General features: G+C 33.8%; 1 protein-coding gene across 5 annotated transcripts in view; it reads left to right on the top strand.

The window, feature by feature from the left end:
* Window positions 1–22,253, top strand: part of VPS13A (vacuolar protein sorting 13 homolog A) — a 287,428-nt gene that overhangs the window by 183,314 nt on the left and 81,861 nt on the right. For all 5 annotated transcript variants that reach the window (XR_002825150.1, XM_004383283.2, XM_023737737.1 and 2 more), the window contains 6 exons: window positions 3,822–3,982; window positions 9,227–9,330; window positions 13,446–13,728; window positions 16,934–17,329; window positions 17,596–17,700; window positions 18,424–18,570. Coding sequence is in view for 4 of the 5 variants with exons in the window: in XM_004383283.2 (XP_004383340.1) it covers window positions 3,822–3,982; window positions 9,227–9,330; window positions 13,446–13,728; window positions 16,934–17,329; window positions 17,596–17,700; window positions 18,424–18,570 (1,196 nt within the window). In the remaining variant the exon portion in view is untranslated. The remainder of the gene's footprint in view (window positions 1–3,821; window positions 3,983–9,226; window positions 9,331–13,445; window positions 13,729–16,933; window positions 17,330–17,595; window positions 17,701–18,423; window positions 18,571–22,253) is intronic.

Here is a 22,253-nt window from a genome sequence, read left to right as displayed (position 1 = left end):
AATTCTTTTGGTTTTGCATAGTCCTTAAGAGTTCATTTCCTAGGTTGGTATCTGGCTAGTACAATCCTGTGTCCTGTATTCAGCCTGTGGGCTGATGTTGTTTGTTCTCAGATTGAAGGACTCCCTTTAATAAGTCTTGAAAGTTTAGTTTGGTTTTTACATGGTCCCTGAATTTCTGTTTATCTGGAAATGTCCTAATTTCACCATCATATCTGAACAAGAGTTTTGCGGGATATATTATTCTTGGCTGGCAATTTTTTTCTTTCAAGGTTTTATATATGTCATCCCATTGCCTTCTTGCCTGCGTGGTTTCTGCTGAGTAATCTGAGCTTAGTCTTATTGTTTCTCCTCTGTATGTGACGTTTTGTTTTTCTCAAGCTGCTCTCAGTATTCTTTGTCTTTGGTTTTAATGAGTGTGATTATGATATGCCTTGGTGATTTTCTTTTGGGGTCTATCCTATATGGTGTCTGTTGAGCTTCTTGGATGGTCAGCTTTTCATCTTTCATGATATTGAGGAAGTTTTCTGTCAGCAATTCTTCAGTGATCCTCTCTGTTTTCTGTTTTCTCCCCCTGTTCTGGAACTCCAATCACTTGCAGATTTTTGCTTTTGATTGTATCCCACATAATTCTTAGGGTTTTTTCATTTTTTCTTCATTCTTTTTTCTGATTTTTCCTGTATCCAAGTGTTTGTCTTCAATTTTGCTGATCCTATCTTCCATCATTTCAAACTTGTTCCTCAGCCCTTCTGTGACACTGTCCATTTCTAAAATTTCCTTGTTTATCTTTTGGATTTCTAATTTTTGTTTTTGTATCATTTCTAGTTGTGAATTTATTTTAACATTTTGTTCCTGTATTATTTTCTTGAATTCTTCCATTTTTTGGTCTGTACTTGCCATGAATTTATCTGGCTTTTCCATGAATTCATCTATTTTTCCACATTTTTGTCTGGTTTTTGCTTCAACTCTTGGATAATTCTGAATATTAGAGATTTGAATTCCCTATCAGTTAGGTCTAGTGCCTTTTCTTCTACTGGAAGGTCATCCGGTGTTTTATTTTGGACGCCTACTGGAACCATTCTGTCCTGTTTTTGTAAATGTTTTGATATTGTCTGCTGTCTTTGGGGCATTCATACGCACAAAGAAGAGTGCTAAGGGAGCTTGCTATTGGAGTGGAGAGATGAGGGACTGAGAAATGGGGAAAAACAAAGATGAAAAAAAAAAGAAAAAGGGTAAAAGAAAAAATGAATAAACCGATAAACTGGAAATGAAGAAAGACAAAAGGGAATAAGAAAGAGAAGAAAACAAAACAAAGAAACAAACAAACAAAAACAAACAAACAAACAAAAAACAAGAAAAAAGAAATGTCCTCAGGGATGTCCCTGTGCATCTGCGCGGAGTAAGGGACTAGCTTCCAAACCATGAGGTACTGCCTGGCTAGAAGGAGCTCCCAAGCCGAGAAAAGAAAAAGAAAACGAACAAACAAATCAAAACAGAACAAATCAGAGCAAACAAACAAACAGAAAAGCCCCGGGGTTCCCGCCAGCGTGGCGGCACGGGCTGGGAAACAGTTTCACAGTCAAGTGGTATTTCACACCCTTTCAGGAAGAAGCAGAGATGGCGCACGGAGCCAGGTATTTGAGAGAATGGAGGGGGAGGTGGTGAGAAGTAAGGAAGAAATCTAGAGAAGCAGAAAAAAGCAACACTAGCAGCCAACAGAAGGCACTGAAGGAGCTGGCCATTGTGGGCGGGTGGAATCCAGGTGACACTGGGGTGAAGCTGTTGCTTCCTGGCCAAGGGACTGTGGCTACAGGAAGCAGAGGAGGCTGAGTGGGGGTGAAGAAGGGTGGGGGATGTGAAGGTGTTTATCACTGGTTACTGGTTGTTCTATTTCCTGCTGGAAGCTCTGTGAAGCTGCTTTCTCGTACCCCGTTAGCTGATCTCCCTTTCCTAGATGGCGGATCTGTGCTGTGGTAGCTGATAGGGGACCTCTGCATGTATCTCTCCTCGCTTTCTGTTCTTGGTCAGTTTCTTATTCTATTTGGTGCTTGGCTGAGTTCTTTATCTCGTCATTTGATGCTTAGGGTTTCAGGATTGACGTATGACTCTGTTTGACTTAGTTTTTCTGATCTTTGCTGCAGAGGGACGGCGTGGTGCTTCTGACTATAGCGCCACGTTGCCCAGTAGCTTATAGGTTTTTATTTCTTTCTTAATAGGTTGGGAATTTTTTTTTTTCCTTTGCAGTGCTTTGGTTGCTGTATTAAATATATCTTTATATTCCAAATTCTGACATTTTTAGCTACTGCATTATTTAGACTGTTGTGATTTACTGCTTTTTGTTTTTGGGAGAAAAAATATTAGATCTTATCTGCCCTCAGCTTTTGCAAATTATATAGTTGTTGGTTGTTGTCTTAACCACATTTGGTAGAACTTAGTAGTATTTCACCAGTTTTGCAGCTGAATGAATTCAAATTAAGGTTAAAATTCATGAAAATGGTACATTTGAAATGGTTTTTATGTTTTTGAATAGTTACTATGGTCTGCCTGTTGAGCGGACTTTTTTCCTTTGTCTTTTCTGCTTCCCACAAGTTTTTCATTTTTATGAAGGGTTGAAAATAAATTCATTCTTAAATTATTTTCTTAAATAAATACCTAGTCATCGAGAAGTTAAATAGATCCAAAGCCTCACTCATACCACTTTCTAATATTCTCATTTATATAGTTATTGAGGGGATCATGTGAAAGATGAATTAAACATGGGAGAAGTAATACTAAAATTGATAACAAGTGCTTTGTCCTAATCAGGAAATGATGCACAGCAATAGCTATGATGCAGGTGTTTTCAGAGCATTGTCAGTGAAGAGTTCTCATCAATTTTACATCTATTTGCTTCTGAACATTTTTATGGATGGGGTGATTTATGCAAAAATTTTATCTCTAAAACAATAATTGTCCATTAAATAAAAATCCAAGATATAACTGAAAGTGTCACAGCTTGTTGGAACAATTAAAAACTGAGAAATTGCAGCTTACTTGGTAATTGGCTGCCTTCCTGAAGATATTTGGCTTTGGTTATTATGGCAGCAAACCAGAGATCAATATTCTTGTATTTGGTAATAACTCCTCTCATTAACCTGTCATTTTAAAAAGCTTTGCTATTATTGTCTTAAACTCCTAAGTGAGTTTTTTTAAAATTTAATTTCCTTTCTTTCTTTTTTTTTTTCGTAAAATGCTTTGAAGGTCTTAGGTGAGTGCTGTGGAAATATGTTGTGGCTTCTGAAAATATCCCTTTGTATAGATTATATTCTGTTGATAAATTTCAGACAATTATCTTGTTAAAAATAAAATTTCCACAACATAAAATTTGTGTATGAACTCATAAGCTTTGTTTGCAATTCATGAGTTGGGAAGCATCTGGTCTGGAAGTCAGGCAAGAGCTTCAAAGTGCAACACAAAGCGCAAGGGTTTTTATAGGTATAGACACACCAGAACAAGGAAGCTATACTGGGTAATTTTGAATTGTCTGGTGGGCATTTTCTTTCCTAATTTGGGATTAAGAGGAAATTTTGAACTAGGTCAAGCTGAGCATGCAAGTCCTAATTGGTTGACTTAGGTCCCAGCTTCCGGGAAGGACAGGCATTTTCAAGAAATAGACTTAGTCAGGTTTCGATATGCTGACATAGATAGGGCTTTGCATAAGTGACTTCATTTTAGGTCTAGTAGTCAGGTTAAGAAACTGATGTTTCTGATATTTAACTACACTTAAATTTAATATATAATGAATTATAACCAAACTTTAAAACATCTATATATATTTCATTTAGCACCTGTTAACCACTCTACTGCTGATAAGATTCCTTTAACAAAAGTGGGACGACGTCTGTACACTGTTAGACACAGAGAGTCTGGAGTTGAAAGATCTATTGTTTGTCAGATTGATGCAGTGGAAGGAAGTAAGAAGGTAACAATTCGCTCCCCAGTGCAGGTACGAAATGATACATTTTTTACCTGGGGTCATATCATGCATATTTGTGTGCTAAGAAAAAAGAAAAAACTAAAGCAGATTATTACCAGAGGAAGACAATCGGTAATGCAAATACAGCTAGTGTCAAAAAGAAGAAACATCACCAGTAATTGTGCTACTCTAATATGGTCACTATGAGTCAGAATCAACTCTGCATCAATGGGTGGGTTTGAGTAATATGGTCAGTGGTAGAATTCTGTTGAATATACTTCTTGTAAAGATTCTTACAATCTTTTACTATTTATAAAATCTTTTTGTATTATTATTTTGTTGAAACATATTAATCAACATTTTGTTTTAGATTTTTGTAGCATGTATATGTTCTGTTTTTGTAAATTATGGAATGCGGTAATAAAATTTTTTACAGCTTTACTGGGATGTAATTGACATAATAAATTGTATGTATTTGACATATACAACTTGATGAGTTTTGACACAAAAATACACCTGTGAAACCATGATCACAGACTACATAATGAACATATTTATCACCACTACAAGTATCCTTTCTCTTTACTCCCCCACCCCCAGGCAACCACTGGTCTTCTGTCACTATACTTTGGTTGCACCAAATAGAATTTTGTATAAATGGCATGGAGTACAGAATGGAGTCTGGCTTCTTTCATTCAGCATAATGTTTTTGTATGTTATCAACTTTTGTGTACCAATGTTACATATTATTGCTGAATAGTAATCTTATATGGCTATACTGCATATCCATTTTGAGTGAATTTTTGTATATGATGTGAGGTGAGGGTTGAAGTATTCTCCCTGTGCCCCCACATGACTATCCAATTTCTTTCCCCATAAAATTGCCTTGGCAGCTTTGTTAAAAATCAGTTGGCCATGTATATTTGGATTTATTTCTGAAATCTCTATTTCATTTATATATTTATCTTTATGCAAGTACCACATTGTCTTGATTACTACTGTATCATAGGCCTTGAAATCAAGAGGGATAAGTAGTCCAACTTTGTTCATTTCCAAAGTTGTTTTGGCTATTGTAGGTCCTTTCCATTTCCACTTAAATTTCAAAATCAGCTTGTCAATTTTTATGAAAAATTCTACAGGGATATTAATTGAGATTCTGTTAAATGTATAAATAAGTTTTGGGGAGAATTGATACCTTAACAATATTGAGTCTTTAACCCACGTAGTTTATGTTTCCATTTATTTAAGTCTTATGTGAGTGTTTTGTAGTCTTCAGGGTACAGGCCATACACATCTTTTGACAGATTTGTTTGTGTTTCATATTTTGATGATATTGCAGTTGGTATGTTTTTAAATTTTAGTTTCTGATTATTTATTGCTAGTATTTAGAAATATAATGAATTTTTAGATAGTAGTGTTGTATTCTGCAACCTAACTAGACTCACTTATTAGTACTAGTAGCTTTTTTGTAGATATAGGTAAATATGACATCTGGAAATAAAGACAATTTTACTTCTTTCTATTCTGGATATGCTTTGTTTTATTTGTATTTTGCTTGCCTATTGCCTGGCTAGAACCCCAGTACAATTTGAATAAAAGTGGTGAGAGCAAAAGTTTTACTGAACCTTAAACATAGTTTACTCATGTACATGTGCTGAGAAGTTCTCAACCTATGTCTTGGAACAGAGGGAGGCCTCTCTTAAAGCTCAGGAGTTGTCTTTATGTGCAGCTCTTGCCTCTGATGTGTGTGTGTGTGTGTGTGTGTGTGTGTGTGTGTGTGTGTGTGTTTTCTCCCTGTGCTGTCTGTTGTCCAGTGTTTGAAAACCTGTTTTACACACACACACATAAACATTTGTTTCTTAGTTGTTTACAGTGGGAATGCGTATCTGGCTCAGTATTCCATCATGGCTAAAAACAGAAATCCCTTTTTTTTAATTTTCAGTTTAAAGTGAACCCTTTTAAAAGATGATTGTAGGGCAGCTCTCATTAATGTTGACTCTTTTTCTATTTTATTAAATCATTAACCAATAGTATTGAATTTCTTAGAGATACTGTTTGTTTAATTGTGCTGTAGGTAGAAGTTTACAGAGCAAATTAGTTTCTCATTAAACAATACACAGATTGTTTTGTGATATTGTTTGCCAACCTCGCAATGTGTCAACACTCTCCCCTTCTCCACCGGGTTCTCCATTTCCATTCTTCCAGCTTTCCTGTCCCTTCCTGCCTTCTTGTCTTTGCTTTTGGGCAGGTGTGCCCATTAGTCTTGTATACATGATTGGACTATGAAGCCTGTTCCTCATGTATGTTATTGTTTGTTTTATAGAACTATCTGATCTTTGGCTGAAGGGTGAACTTCGGGAGTTATAGATGTTATTGATAGAAATTAAAATGTATTTCAGTTGTTCCAAATAGGTAAACACTTCATCTAAAATTAAAAATGTAGTGCATTTAAGATTATGTATTTATCAGGTTATTAGTTCTCACTCAACATGTTTTATATGTTGGTAAGATTTTTAAAATATAAAAAGGTTTTAATCAGATATAGAAAGATTATAATAAGAAGATGGTTTTACCAACCAATTTGTTATCAGCCATCCCAAAGATGAATGTAAGTGTTTGGAGATTTATCTGATAACATGTATTAATCATAATAATATTACCTACTACTTTTACATCATTGTTGTATGCTACTTGTTGTATGAGATAGTCTATGTACACATTCTTATCTGTTGTTTAAAGAAATCATGTGAATAATATGGACTCCCTTTTATATATGAAGAAACTGAAGTCCTAAGGAATTGACCAAGATAGCTTTTTACCTGGTATTTCCAGGAAAGCATATTGGGATGCAGATGACTGAGAAGTGATGTTTTTGGAGCCGTAACCTTAAACAGACTGTAATTTAAAAAAAACAAAATTAAAAAACAAATCTATCAGCTACCCTTAACATTTTGTTAACTATAGTTTACTCACTATACCTCACAATAGACAAACTAGTTGAAATCTACAGATTATTAATCATATTTTTAGTATTGATAAAAATTAGAGACAGTCTAAATATCTGTAAGGAATTGGTTCAGTACTCTACAGAGCAAATTAGAAAGAATACTTAATAACATAGGTAAATTTTCGAGTGAAACATCGAGTGAAAAAGGTCACAAATAGCGTCCATCTCTAGTCTTGTTTTTTTAAAAGAGGATGTTTTGTATAGATAAGCAGATCCTGTAGGGTTGCTATGAGTTGGAATTGACTCGATGGCAACAGGTTTTTTTTTTTTTTTTGGTTTTGTGTATCTCCATTTTTTTTTTTTTTAATGTTCTAGTATACCAAGTCATTAGTTTTGCTAGTGAGGAAAAATGGTATTTTTTAAAATAATAAAAATTTGCCCAGGGTCTCACAGCTAATTAGCAGTACCAGGATTTGATCTTAAGTTTGTTTCACTTCAAAGTCTATTTTCTTTATAATATTACACTGTTGTTGTATGGTCATAGATTCTGGGAATTCTTCCACCAGGATTGCTTAGCCATAGCTTGCTTTTATATAGATGTTTACCCTGTTTTTCCTCCCCTCCCCCTACCCTTGCCCACTGTCTCCTTAGTGTTATTCTCATTCTATTTTCCAGGCCTTTTGCCTTATTTCCAAGTTCCAAATCACTAGTTTATTTTCTGCTTCCTAACACATTTTTCCACACTAAATATGATAGGGAAATGAAGCAGCATCGCACTTCAAAAACTAATAACTTCACATTCCAGACAGGCATAATTGAGAAGCAGATGTCTCTAGGCTACATATACGTCATTGATAAGTTGAATGTACAATTAAAATTTATTTCAAATTATATTTATCATTAGAAAAAAAACGTGATTTTAATAAAACTTCTACCTAAGAACTGTTGTTTGAACATTCTGAATATTGATCATTGGTTTGGTATGGATTCCTTTCTATAAAAACATTATTCATCTTTACTTTTTATTTTGAGGAGTTTATTATAATACAGATCTCTCTATCCACACCTTGGAATATAACAAATATCGATATTTTAAACTTTGCTCCAGATATAAAAAAATAAGATATAGATTAAGTTAAAATCAACCATTTTGTTTTCCTCTTTCCCTTCTTCCTTCTCCCTAGAGGAAATTAGTTTGGAAATCATCGGTTTGGTAATTTGGGGTATATCGTTCTAGTTCATGTTTTTATAACTAAAATTACATGTGTCCATAAGATATATACTGTGTTGTGTTTCTTAGTGTCTTGGATAAATGGTATACTGCTCACATTATTCTGCCATTTTCTGTTTTCATACCACATTATGTTTGGAATCTAATTATTTATTGTTGCATAGAGATTATTATTTTAACTGCTGTAGCATATTCTTTTACATGAATATATCAGTTTTCATCATTCCTCTATTAATGTGAATGTTTTTATTTTTTCATATTAAAATCAGTGCTATAGTGAACATGAATGTCTTTTAGTGCACATGTGTAAATATTTCTCTAGGTATGCAACTAGGAGCAGAATTGCTAAGTCTTAAAGAAGTTGTATTTTTGGTTTTACTAGGTTTTTGCAAAATTATTTTCCAAAATGATTTTATCAGTTTAGGTTCCACCGTCAGTGTATGAGAGTTTCTGTTTATTTACATCCTGTTCGCCTGTTGATATTGCAAGACTTCTGGCTTTTCCAGTCTGTTAGTATGAAAAGATATCCTGTGATTTTAATTTACATTTTCTTGATTACTAGATAGGTTGAGCATCATTTCATTTGTATGTTAGTTTTCCTATTTCATGAATAGCCTATTCTCTGTTTTTTCTTGATTGCAACTTCCTTAATGATTTTTGGTATTTCTTTGTGTGTACTAGATATGAACACTTTATTATAGGCAACTCTCAGCCTGTGACTTCTTTTTCACTTACGTCATATAGACATGTAAAATTTTGATATATTTTTTCTTATGACTTTTAAAAAATTATTTGTATCTAATCAAAAACATGTATAAAAATATTATTTCCCATCTCAGAAGATCAAGAAGATATTACCTTATTTCCTTCTAGGAGTTTTTTAAATTTTGTTTTTGAGATTCCTTTCCTATAAAACTATGGGAACTTTTTTTGTATTTCTTAGATGATAAATAATTTTACATTTGTTTCTTTCAGATTTATAAGAGCAAGATGAATATTACCTGATAGTCTCTTTGTTGGGATATTTAGATGGGCTACTTTAAAAAATGTCTTTAGAATCTTTGATTAATGAAACTAAATATTTTTTTTCCCACAGATTAGAAATCATTTTTCAGTCCCACTGTCTGTTTACGAAGGCGGCACTTTATTGGGAACTGCTTCACCTGAAAATGAATTCAACGTACCTTTAGCATCTTACCGGTGATTTTTTTTTCTTTGTTTTTTTTTGTTCTAAGGTCTCTTACAGTAATTTTAGTTTCTGATGGTGTATGGATATCTACCTTTAAATTATGAAGTTTTAATCAAGTCTACCTGTTAATATCTCATGTATTAATGATATAACCTATTTAGATTTCAGGATACTTAGAAGGTTTTTACTTGTTTGTTTTAGAAATATCATTTAATTTAATATATTTAATTATTCCATGTAAATTATATTTTTACTGGTAAATACAGTTATTACATGTTTGCAATATTGCCGTTATAACCATAATCATGCATGTTTATGATTTTTAAAAATGTCTAATCAAGCATCATTGGTGGCTTCTGGATTTATATATGCTATCATGAAATGATATTTTGTTTTTAATGCTGTTTAAAAAGAGAATTAAAAAATATTTTAGAAAAGGTAAAATACTTTACGTATTTATATGCTAACTGTTTAGATAGAGTTGTAATATAAACAGAGATACATGGTGCGTTAATCTTAAATATTTAAAGTGATTAGATTTAAGTTTGATATAAACTCATTAAGAGGATTATGAAAATTATAACAAAATACTAATGATGGGCTAGTCTTATAATTATGGATTTACTATTAAACCAATAAGTATTATGTTCAGAATATTTAATTTGGAATTGTAAACAGTCTCTTCTGTGGAGATTAAACTCTATTTGAGAATAAAACCTTTCCCAAAATTAAGCACTGTAGTTTGTGTAACATCTCAGAAGTCACAGTAGACACGGATGCTTATGCCTGTGTTACAGAGGATAGAGGTAAAGCTACAAGCAGTACTTAAACTCTTTCCTGGTTCTATTCGTTCTGACCTGTGCCTAGGATTTCAAGATAGAATTCCTAATGTTTAGAAGATAATCTAGCAGTTTTAGGCACATATTTTCAGATAGATCTACTAACTTTGATGAATGTTTTATTGTTTAGTTCAGACTTGCTAAAAGGATTGTATTGTTGAGCGACAGAAAAATAAGAATCATTTACTATATCTGACCTTGTTTTAGAGTGGGTAACAAGACTAAACGAAAAAACCAGTGGCCATCAAGTCATTTCTGACTCATGAGGATCCCATGTGTGTCAGAGTAGAATTGTGCTTCCTAGGATTTTCAGTGGTTGACTAGATATAACTAAAGATAGCATGTAAGATTTGTTTGAAAAATTCTGTGAAGAACTTCAGATTCATTTGTCTTTGGATAATAAAAGTTATCAGCATTCTTCTTTATTTTAAATAAATTGTTACTTAATAAATTATTGCTAGATATTTTATGACTCTGTTCATAGAATAGAAAAACAGTTACGCCTTTAGAGTATTTTTACACTCCTTTTTCAAGGCTAAGTATTAAATTGTTACATAAAAGTTAACCCATTAACCCATTGCTGTTGAGTCAATTCTGACTCATAACGACCCTATAGGATGGAGTAGAACTGCCCCATAGGGTTTCCAAGGAGTGGCTAGTGGATTCGAACTGCCAACCTTTTGGTTAGCAGCCGAGCTCTTAACCACTGAGCCCAAAAGTTACTCCATCTTAATTAAAGCTATTAGTGACGAACCAGCTTGGATTTCACGTTAGGTACATTTTTAATCCAATAGTTAGATATAGGTCTACTTATATTTAAAATATAAGGTTTTAAACTGACAAATGATTATCTTTTTTCTGTAGAAGTTAAATACACTATGCTTTAATTTAGTCAACAAATATTTATCAAGTGTATTATGTGTGTAAGACACTGTAAGATATCAAGGTGAACTGGACATGGCTGTTGCCCGTGTCCGCCACACATCTGTCAGTTTGTCATACTGTGGTGGCTTGCATGTTGCTATAGTGCTGGAAGTTATGCCACCACTATTTCAAATACCAGCAGGGTTGCCCATGGTAGATATGTTTCAGAGGAGCTTCCAGACTAAGACAGACTAGGAAGAAAGGCCTGGTAATCTGCTTCCAAAAACTAATGGATGAAAGTCCTGTGGATCACAATAGAATGTTGTCTGATACAGTGCTAGAAGATGAGCCCGCTAGGTTGGAAGGCACTCAGCGTACACAGTGGCCACAACAATGGACTTGAACATGCCAACAATCATTAAGGTGATGCAGGACCAGGCAACATTTTGTTCTGTTGTGCATGGGGTTTCCATAATCAGAGCTGACTCAATGGCAACTAACAACAATAACATTGCCCTTGAGAGATTGATATATTACATAAATATATAAGGTAGAAAACAGTGGGTTGTGGAGAGTACAGAAAGTGGTATAATTACAGAAAACTATGGAAGTGCAAAGAAGGGATTAATGATGACTCTTGTGCAAAGTGTATGAAATATAGGTAAAAATAATGTGGACGTTAGCTGGAAAGGACAGTCAAAGTGGAAGGAAGTGTATGAGCAAACATAATGAAGCATGAAAGCACAGGGTTTGTATAGGTCTATAAGAATAGTTAGGGGTTTGATTGGAGTGTAGTATGCATGTTGGAAGATTAAGTTCACATTGAAGTATTTGCTCTTTCATTTTCCTGGCCCCATTTTTATAAAATTTTATCTCTACTGATTAATATGTTAATCTGTTCCTTCCTTCCTGTCTCAGCAGATTTGGTGTTCTTCTGTTACAAGGACATCATTCCACCATCTCTTCTCATTCAGAACCTTTCACTCCTGTTTTCTCCTCCTCATTCATTTCTTAAACCTTTCTTTAACCTTACGTGTTTCTCTAACTCATCTTCTCTTCAGAACAAAGCTTTTTGGGAAAATTGTCATACTGTGTAGCCTGCCTAGAAAAAGTTGACCCCGCTCTCCTGCCCTCACTCTGCTGTGTACACGTTTCTTGGTACCTATCATAGTGCAGTGGTTATCTTCTAACGTTATGTTTCCATCTGGTTGTGAATGTCTTACTTGTTTTTGCATTTCCAGTTTTGGCTTCTCATTGATACATAATGGCTTGATAGAGTTTTGATAAACTGGATGTGTATATTAGAATTAGTTTGATTTGAAGAATATTAAATTTTCATCTTTAAGTGCTAAAAGTAAGAATGGAAAGTAGAATGAAAATTACAGAGAGTGTAGAAATACAGTAGGCTAAATCTGAGAACTGATGTAACAGATTATTTTATATATGGTCAGAGAGGAAGGAAGAGCCTAATATTTCAAAGTAAAGAGTGTGTATAGCTGGAGTCCCTGAAAAAGGATACACAGAGAAGTGGGTTTAGAGGGTTCAGTGTTCAGTGTTTAATCTAGCAAATTTAAGGTGTCTAGAAGATATTTAAAATTTTAGGACTAGAGTTTAGGAAAATAATTGGGCCTGGAGACGGTTTTGATAGTCATAGGAGATTAGTTTTACAAATATAAAAATATTTAAATCGTTATTTTGGGGTACGACTTTGGTTAAATATTAAACCTAAAAATAGAGTTAAATATAAACAAGAAAGTGATACTTAAATAAAAGGATTACTCATATGTGCCATCTGATGATTTTGTCACTGTTTTATTGCATCCATTTCTCTGCAACTATGTCAGTGTTTCAAGAAAGTTAAGTATCTATTGAAAGCTTCCATTTGATTAACTTGGAAAAGCTGGTGATTAATTTTTTTAATAGAAATTTTTTCTTTAATTAATGAACCCAGTCAAGATCCGTACTTCCTGTTAGGACCACAAACACAAGAAATCTAACTTCTTTCAATTTACTGTCCAGAAAGACACAGTTGTATACAACTTGTTTTGCGTATACGACCAATATGCTTATGTATTTTCTATAAGAAACCGGTTATTAACCTCGTAAATCTACTTTTAAGATAATAAGTTCGGGAGAAAAATATTCTCCTCTTAAAAGTCAAATAACTTGATTAGTTACCAGAAAATTAAGATGAAAATGATCTATCTGTCTATCATCTGTGCGTGTGCCTGCCTGTCTGTCTATCTGTCCCTCTTTCTCTCTCCGTCTCTTATATATGGCTAAAAAAGAACATCAAAATATAACAATTTATTATAATGGAATGAAGGGAGATAATTTTATTATTCTAAAGGTACAATCTCATGTAATTTAATATGTGTTTTCTCTTAAAGCATTTTGAAGTCTTATATTAATCTTTTATGCAGAGCACTCCTTTTTCTGAAGCCAGAAGATGAGGGCTATGAAGTATGTGAAGGAATTGACTTTGAAGAAATTATAAAAAATGATGGAGCTCTTGTAAAGAAGAAATGTAGACCTACAAACCCTTCCAAGAAACCATTTATTGTTAATATTGTCCCAGAAAAAGATAATTTGACATCTCTTTCAGTGTATTCAGAAGATGGTTGGGACTTACCATACGTAATCCATTTATGGCCAGCTATTCTACTCCGAAATCTTCTTCCTTACAAAATTGCTTATTATATAGAGGTATTCTGGAATTTTTTTTAGTGTTTTCTTGTCTCTGATTTTGTAGCTTTAGTTATTTAAAGTTATGAATAGTAAAATGTTATGAACAATAAAAAATTTAGACTAGTAAAGAATATTACTAGTTTTCAGATTTTTCAAATGGAAAAGAAATATTTTAATCATGTTGTATACAAAGATAATTTAAAAAAATCTAATCTTATCCACTGATTTACCTTAATTATCTGGCCACTAAGCTGAATATAAATTACATGTACAAATGTGATATGTCATTTAAAAAATTATTTATGAAAGTAGTACATAGTCCTCTTTGAAAATTTAGAAAGCAGAGATAATAAAAATTGCCTGTAATCATATCATCTGAAGATATCACTGTTAAAGTTTTAGAATATGTATTTCTCAGTTTTTTTCCAGGTCTGTGTATTTTATAAATCATATACCGAAAGGGTAGATAGTAATGTTTGAAACAAGTATGAGAATGAGTATTGAAATAATAAATGCTAGACTTAAAAGGGAGAAAAACCACTGCATATTCATCATCCTAGTGTTAATTCTCTAAAAGGGTTGTATGCCCTATAAAAATACTTTTTCTTTGAAATGCTCTTTGTTTTAAAGATTAATTCTGGCTCCTTCCTGTTGTGATAACAGGAATTTTTCCATCTTAAGATCTTAAGTAAATATTCTATTTCCCATGCTCTTCAAATGAAAGGAAGTAGTTTTCCATTGTAGCATGTTAATTATTAGTTTATTTTGCTTTGGAATTTGTCATATGTTTATACTTTTCTGATACATGTTTTTTTGGGAGGAGAGGTTAAAAATATTTGTGGGTTAAGAGCATCAGTGTTTTTCCATATGAGTGACAGATATCATAGTGGTTAATAATTTGCACTTTATTGTCAGATAGGTTTGGAATTGAATCCGATCTCTGTCACTGGCAATTGTTTTGTAGAATCTCTCTCAGTTTGGTATTGCTTGATGTTTCTCAGGATTAGACTGAGGTTTTGCATCATTGGGAAGGATATCAACGAGGTGGTGTGCACCTGTCAGTGCATCATATCAGGGGATACGTGATATTAATATATATTACTGGTAATGTTAACCTTGATCACTTGGTTAAGGTAGTATCTGTCAGGATTCTACATTATAACCTTACTGTTTTTCCCTATTTATCAACCTTCTATATTAATTGGAAATATTGTTAAGGAAGAATTGCCACTTCTCCCCATTTATTTAATTATTCAGTTATTTTTTTATATCAGCATGGATTCAGGGATATTTATTTTATGTTTATAATCCAGTACTGTGAAGCCCTGGTGACGTAGTGGTTAAGAGCTACAGCTGCGAACCAAAAGGTCTGCAGTTGGAAATCTACCAGCTGCTCCTGGGAAACTCTATGGAGCAGTTGTACTCTGTTCCCAACTTTGACCGCCAAGAGGTTTTTCAGTTTGATTACTGTGCTCTTGAGATATACATGCATTTTTTTTTTTTTTAATATATCGTCTTTCTGGCAAGTCAAGGCGTTTAATACTCATCTTGTATTTTTCCTGTCCCAGCCCTAGAATCAATAAATTCTCCAAGGAGCCCTGGTTCATTTTACTGGAGAATGGTATTTAGAAACCAAGATCTGGATGTTAGATATACTCGTTATTACAGCTATGACGACAAATGCATTCTCTAAAACTACTTGTTTTGATTTCTTATTTACATTTTGCCCTGATTTCTTTTCTATCCTTATATTTTTTTCCTTTGAGCTACTAAACCAGCAAAGTTGTTCTACATGATTGTTAGGCAACATATGAAGTATAGTAAATCTTATTCCTACAAGTTTGCATCCAGTTCTGTACCTTAACTTACTTTTTGTTATTTTCCCCGTCTATTTGTCCTGCAGAATATATGCGTCTTGTTTAGGGATTGTACACTGTTTTCATTCAACAAACATTAGTTAGCATCTGAGCTATGTGCCAGGCACCATGTAGGAATTGAGGATTTAAAAATAAAGTAAACATGGTCCTGCATTCACAGAACTTACATAGTGCCTAGCTCAGAGTTTATGTTATAGTCTAGTGAGTTATTCAGATATAGGTCATTTATTATAATTAACTAGATAAGAACCGTATCTTTCCTTATGTTACCCAGTGTTCAAACACATAGTTGATATTCAGAGAATATTTATTAAAAGGTCAGGGGATCAGGAAGGGAGACGGTAAAGATTATGGAAAAAACTGGCGACATTACCAGATGTACTATCTACGTTCCAGTCTCAATGAACTTGTAATTTGATGCCTGTAAGGATCACATTCTGTCTGCCAGTTCCAAAGTACACGGGAGTGATACAGTCAGTTTTTAGAAAGATAGTTCAGCTGTGGTGGTGGAGATGGTGAGGGGACAACATGAGAGAGCAGTTAGGAGACTGTTAAGGTTAAAGATCACAGTTACCTAACTAACATGAACTAAGATTATAGAAGTGTGAGTAGAGAGAAGTGAACCGTTTTGAGAGATAATAGTATGTCATATAAATACTGTATTTTTATGCAGATTATGCTTTCTACATTTGTTTGCCGATCATGTCCTCCCCTGCTCGAGGTATTTTCATAGATGTCACTATACCAATTTTTTTTAACATATTGCTGTAAAAAAACTAGCATACCAGTCTTATGAAAACACCTTGCTTGGAGGTGGAGGGATGGTTGACAGACAAACAGAAGGTGCAAGGTATTTCATAAAACTATGGTAGTGCTTGGAAATGGGTTATGAGGGATTATTAAAAACCAAGAATGGGAGGTCGTAATGATTGCTTATTTTTGATTATCATCAAATTTCTCATGTTTTTCATTATCTCATAGTTTTCAAAATTAAAATCATTGGTGGGATAAGATTGATTCTTTTTATGTTTTACTAATTATAGTGTTTTATGTTTATGGTTTCCAATGTAGTTTCACATTATTTTATTTAATCCTCGTAATAATCCTTTGATGTAAGTCATTTTGACCACTTTAAAAATACAGAAACTCAAATCTCAGATTGAATATTTTACAGATGTTCATACAGTTGGCAGAATTAGAATTTAAATATAAGTCTTCTAACTCTGAACATACTACTTGTCTGACAGCGGTATTTCAGAAGCATTTTGTGTAGCATATGGAATAGAGTTTTTTTTGCATATTATTCTAAAACATTTTTTTCAATTCATTGTATTTATTTATTTCAGGGGATTGAACATAGGGTTTTTACCCTAAATGAAGGATGTTCAGCCCAGATTTGTACGGCAGAGTTGGATAAAGCTAAGCTACATTTAAAATTACTTGACTATCTTAATCATGATTGGAAAAGTGAATATCACATAAAACCTAATCAACAAGACATTGGTTTCATCAACTTTACCTGTGTTACAGAAATAGAAAAGACTGATTTAGATATTGCTGTCCATGTGACTGACAATACTGGCCAGGTGGTTGTGGCATTTCATAGTCCTTACTGGATGGTCAATAAAACTGGCCGAATGTTACAGTACAAAGCAGATGGAATTCATCGAAAGCATCCACCTAATTATACAAAGCCAGTTCTCTTTTCTTTTCAGCCAAAGCACTTTTTTAATAACAATAAGGTATGAAAATTTTCTTAACTTTTCATTGTTCTTTAGCTGTTTATCACTCCTTTTTAGTTTTGAGGAATAAAATATTATGAAACCCAGATAGAAATAACATTTGTTAAATATTTGAAGTTAAAAATATTAGAATACATTATTAGGAAGGGTTTGGTGTATTAACAATATAATATATAGCATGTGCTAAAAAGTAGGAAATTTATTAGTTTAGGTTGGAGTTTTTAAAGTTACCTAAATTGAAATATATTTGACATCTCTTTTTCTAGGTTCAGCTTATGGTAACGGATAGTGAATTGTCAGATCAGTTTTCAATTGATACCGTTGGTAGTCATGGAGCTGTTAAATGTAAGGGCCTGAATATGGAATATCAAGTGAGTTAATTCTTTGCTCATCAAAAAAAATTAAACTGTGCCTAAAATTTGTAAACATGGTCTCTGCATTCACAGAACTTATGCAGTGCCTAGCTCAGAGTTTAGTTAATTTTTATAAGGGTGTTAGGATAATGTGGAGTCCCTGGGGGGTGTATATGGTTAATGGGCTTGGCTACTAAGCTAAAGGTTGGAGGTTTGAGTTCATCCAGAGGTGCCTTGGAAGAAAGGCCTGGTGATCTACTTCCAAAAATGAGCCATTGAAAACCCTATGGACTTCGGACAAAGATTAGATAGGACTATAAGACAAGAAATGAGACACATTAGGAATGTGCTTCTTGGTTCAGTCAGCTCTATGAGACCAAATAGGCAGCTCCTGTTTGGAGGCAGGAAGAAATAGGAACTGGTCGAGTGGACATGGGGAACACAGGGGACCCGGCGTAGAAGGGGGAGTGTGCTGTCCCATTATGGGGTTGGCAACCATTGTCATAAAACAATATGTGTATAAATTTTTGAATGAGAAATTAACTTGAGCTGTGAACTTCCACCTAAAGCACAATTAGAAAAAGAAAAAGAATTCTAAAAATAAAAAAAAGAAAACCCTATGGAGCACAAGTTCTATTCTGACACACTTGAGGTCATCATGAGTGACAGTTGGCTGGACAGCAACTGGTTATTACTGGCTAGGATAATGTAACTGTAGGAATGTAACTTTTTTCCCTCCAGGTTGGTGTCACTATAGACCTCAGCAGTTTTAATATTACCAGGATTGTGACATTTACCCCTTTTTATATGATTAAAAACAAAAGCAAATATTGTATATCAGTGGCTGAGGAGGGAAATGAAAAATGGCTCTCTCTTGATTTGGAGCAGGTGAGTAGATGAATTTCAGATACGTGCCTCTTTGGATTTTCTTTTTTCCTTGAAGTACTTGAAATCTTCATGTAATGTTTTAACTTGCCCCTCCCCCCACCCAGTCCATTTTGAACTTTTATTGAGTACTTACTGTGTGCCAGGATATTTAATTATTAAAAGCCAGACCTTGCCATCTAGGAGTGCATAGCTTGATAAGAGAGGCAGGCAGTTAACAAAGTTAGTAACCAATTGGGATAAATATGGCAGTAGAAGACTAGATAAGGTATAGATGCATCAAAGAGAAGAAAATGATTTATTCTCTCCTGGAAGCTGTTGGGAATGCCCTCATAGAATAGGTTAAGCCAGACTTTTCTTTAAGTTGTTTGGAGAAGGCAGAAACATTAAGAGTAAAATATTGATCCTACCACATTATTAGCTGTTAGGCTCCTGGGTAAGAGCTTTCTTAAAGACTGCCCGATGTTGATAGAAAATTTTTTAGATAAAAAATCTGAGTTTTTTACTTATTTCACTTTTGAAGAACTTTTATTCTAAAGTTAGGATTATAAGAGAAGTGTACTATTTATGTTTATTCACTATTCCTTCTTGCATATAAGCCATCCTTGTGTATAAAACCTGGGAACATCCTTCTTGAAGTACATTCTTTAGAATTTCCTCTTTACAGCTGGATTTGATAGTAAATACCATCAGTTTGTGTTTATTTGTAAAAGTCTTTATCATTTACTTTATGATAAATTTTCTTGATATTCATCAATTCTAGATTGATAGACATTTTTTCTCAGCATGTTGTAGATTTAATCCCACTGTCTTCTGGCTTCCATATTTTTTATATAATTTTATTCGTTTTGTTACTGTTTAGGATACACACAGCAAAACAATTCAATAGTTTCTACGTGTACAGTTTAGTGACATTGATTACATTCTTCTAGTTGTGCAGCCATTCTCATCCCCTTTCTGAGTTATTCCTCCTCCATTAACATAAATTCACTGCCCCCCTCAAGGTTCCTCTCTAACTTTTCAAGTTGCTGTTATCAATTTGATCCCATATGTATAGTTCCTAAAAGAGCATGATGCTCCAGGTAGAATTTTTTACTAGTTAAACTAAACTATTGTTTGGTTTTAAGAAGACTTCAAGGGATATTTTTCATTTAAAGTTTTTAAAGGTTATCTCAGGGCAGTAGTTTCAGGAGTTCTTCTAAACTTTATGGCTCCAGACTTCCTTTGAAATTCTGGTCTACATTTTCCTCCTTACGATCATGATCAAAAAGTTCAGTAATGATAGCCAGGCACTATCTAATTCTTCTAGTGTCATGGCAAAGGAGGCAGTTGTTCATGGAGACAGTCACACATTCCATTTCCTCCTTCTATTCCTGAATCTCATTCTTCCTCTGTTGTTCCAGGCGAATAGAGACCAATTGTTGTGCCTTAGATAGCCACTTGCAAGCTTTTAAGACACCAGGAGCTACTCATCGAACTTGGAGGTAGAACAGAAGCTCTAAGCATGTTATTAGGCCAATTAACTGGATGCCCCATGAAACCATGACCCTAAACCTCCAAACTAGGGAACCAAATCCCATGAGGATTTTGGTTGTACATAAGCAGCCTCAGCAGCTACTCTTTTTTTTCTCTCTGGTCGTTATAAATACATCTGTCACACAACTTTTGCCAGTTCAACTTGTTACAGGTATATAGCTTATTGACAGCGATCACAATAATCTGCTGTGCAACCCTACCCTTAATCAATGGGATATTCCCTTCACTGTTACTCACCCCATTCCCCCTCCTTCCTACCTCTGGTAACCGCTGGTTAACTTTGGTCTCTATATGTTTGCTTTTTCTTGTCTTTTTATATAAATATGTTGATGGGCATTTACATTGTTTCCACCTTTTGGCTGTTGTGAATAGTGCTGTGATGAACATTGGTGTACAAGTCTCTGATTCTCTGCTTTAAAGTCTTTTGGGCATATAACTAGGAGTGGAATTGCTGGTCATATGGTAGTTCTATTTTTAGTTTTTTGAGAAAACAGCACACTGTTTTCCACAGCAGCTGTACCAGCAATGGATAAGAGTTCCAATTTTCCCACATCCTTGCCAACATTAGTTATTTTCTGTTTTTTTTTTTAAATTTTTTTATTTTAACCGTTCTCTTTGAAGTGAAATGATACCTCATTGTGGTTTTGATTTACATCTCTCTGATGGCTAATGACACTGAGCATCTTTTCATGTGTTTGGTGGCCATTTGAATGCCCTCTTTGGTGAAATGTTTAAGTACTCTGCCTATTTTATGATTGGGTTATATGTCTTGTTGTTAAGTTATAGAAGTTTTATATATATTTTGGTAATTTGATTCCTGTCAGATATATGATTTTCAAAGATATTCTCCCAGTTGGTAGCTTTCTTTTCATTTTTGGTAAAGTCTTTTCATGAACAAAGTTTTTAATTTTTATGAGGTCCCATTTATTTATTCATTTATTTTATCTTTTGCTGTTTGTGCTTTTGTTATTATAGTGGATAATCTGTTGTTGAAAACTGGACCTGACAGTGTTGCCCCTGCGTTTTCTTCTAAGAATTTTATGGTTTTAGTTTGCACATTTAGGTCCTTAATCCATTTTGTTGAAAATTCTCCTGTGATTCTGTCATTTCTTTGGAGGTCATCTTTCCTTTCTCTCTGGCTGCCTTCAGAGTCTTTCTTGGCTTCTTTGTCTTTGATGTTCTGTAGTTGTTCTACTATCTGCCTAAGTGTGTGTGTTTTTTAATTTATCCTGCTGGAATGCTTTACTCATGGATCTAAGGATTCATTTATTTTATACTTCCTGTAAAATTTGCAACTATTGTCTTTTTAAGTTTTGCCTCTCCTCCATTCTTCTGTTTCCTCCAATCAGACATATGCTAGGTCTTCATATTTTATCCTCCATGTCTCTTGTGTTTTTTCCATCAGTTTTACTCTTTTTGCTATATTTTGGATAAGTTATACATATCTTTTATTTCACAAAATTTACATTTAATATGTCTAAACTACTATTTAAACCATCTACTGAGTTTTTTATTTAAACAGTTATATTCCCCGTTTTAGAAACTCCACCTTTTCTTCAAGTTAACCTGTTCATTCATTCTTCCAACAAATATTTACTGTATACCTCTTGCTGGTACACTTAATAATATCCCTCATTTCTCTGAGACTCTGTTCATTTTTCTTTATCTTTTTCTCTCCCTTTGAATTGCATAATCTCTACTGATCTATCTTCAAGTTTGCTGATTCTTTCTTCTGCCACCTCAAATCTGTTGAGCCCCGCTAGTGAATTTTTTATTTCAGTTATTGTATTTTTCAGCTTTAGAATTTCTAATTTCTACCTCTTTATTGATATTATCTTTGTGGTGAGATATTATTCTCACACTTTTCTGTAATTATTTAAACATGATTTCCTTTAGTTCTTTGAACATATTGTAACAACTGGTTTAAAGTGTTTGTTTATTAAATCCATCATCTGGGATTTCTTAGGGATAGTTTGTATTGACTGCTTTTTTTTTCACAGGTATGGGACATATTTTCCTGCTTCTTTGTGTGTCTCATAATTTTGTTGTTGTCGTTGAAAACTGGTATTTTTAATGATACAATATGCAAACTAAAATATTAGATCTTACTTTCCACTCCCTTTCGCAAAGGAATCCTGTAGTCCCCATGT

This window comes from Trichechus manatus, unplaced genomic scaffold (assembly GCF_000243295.1).
Source record: "Trichechus manatus latirostris isolate Lorelei unplaced genomic scaffold, TriManLat1.0 scaffold00107, whole genome shotgun sequence".
Taxonomy (NCBI): domain Eukaryota; kingdom Metazoa; phylum Chordata; class Mammalia; order Sirenia; family Trichechidae; genus Trichechus; species Trichechus manatus.
This window is presented reverse-complemented; position numbering and strand designations above follow the sequence as displayed.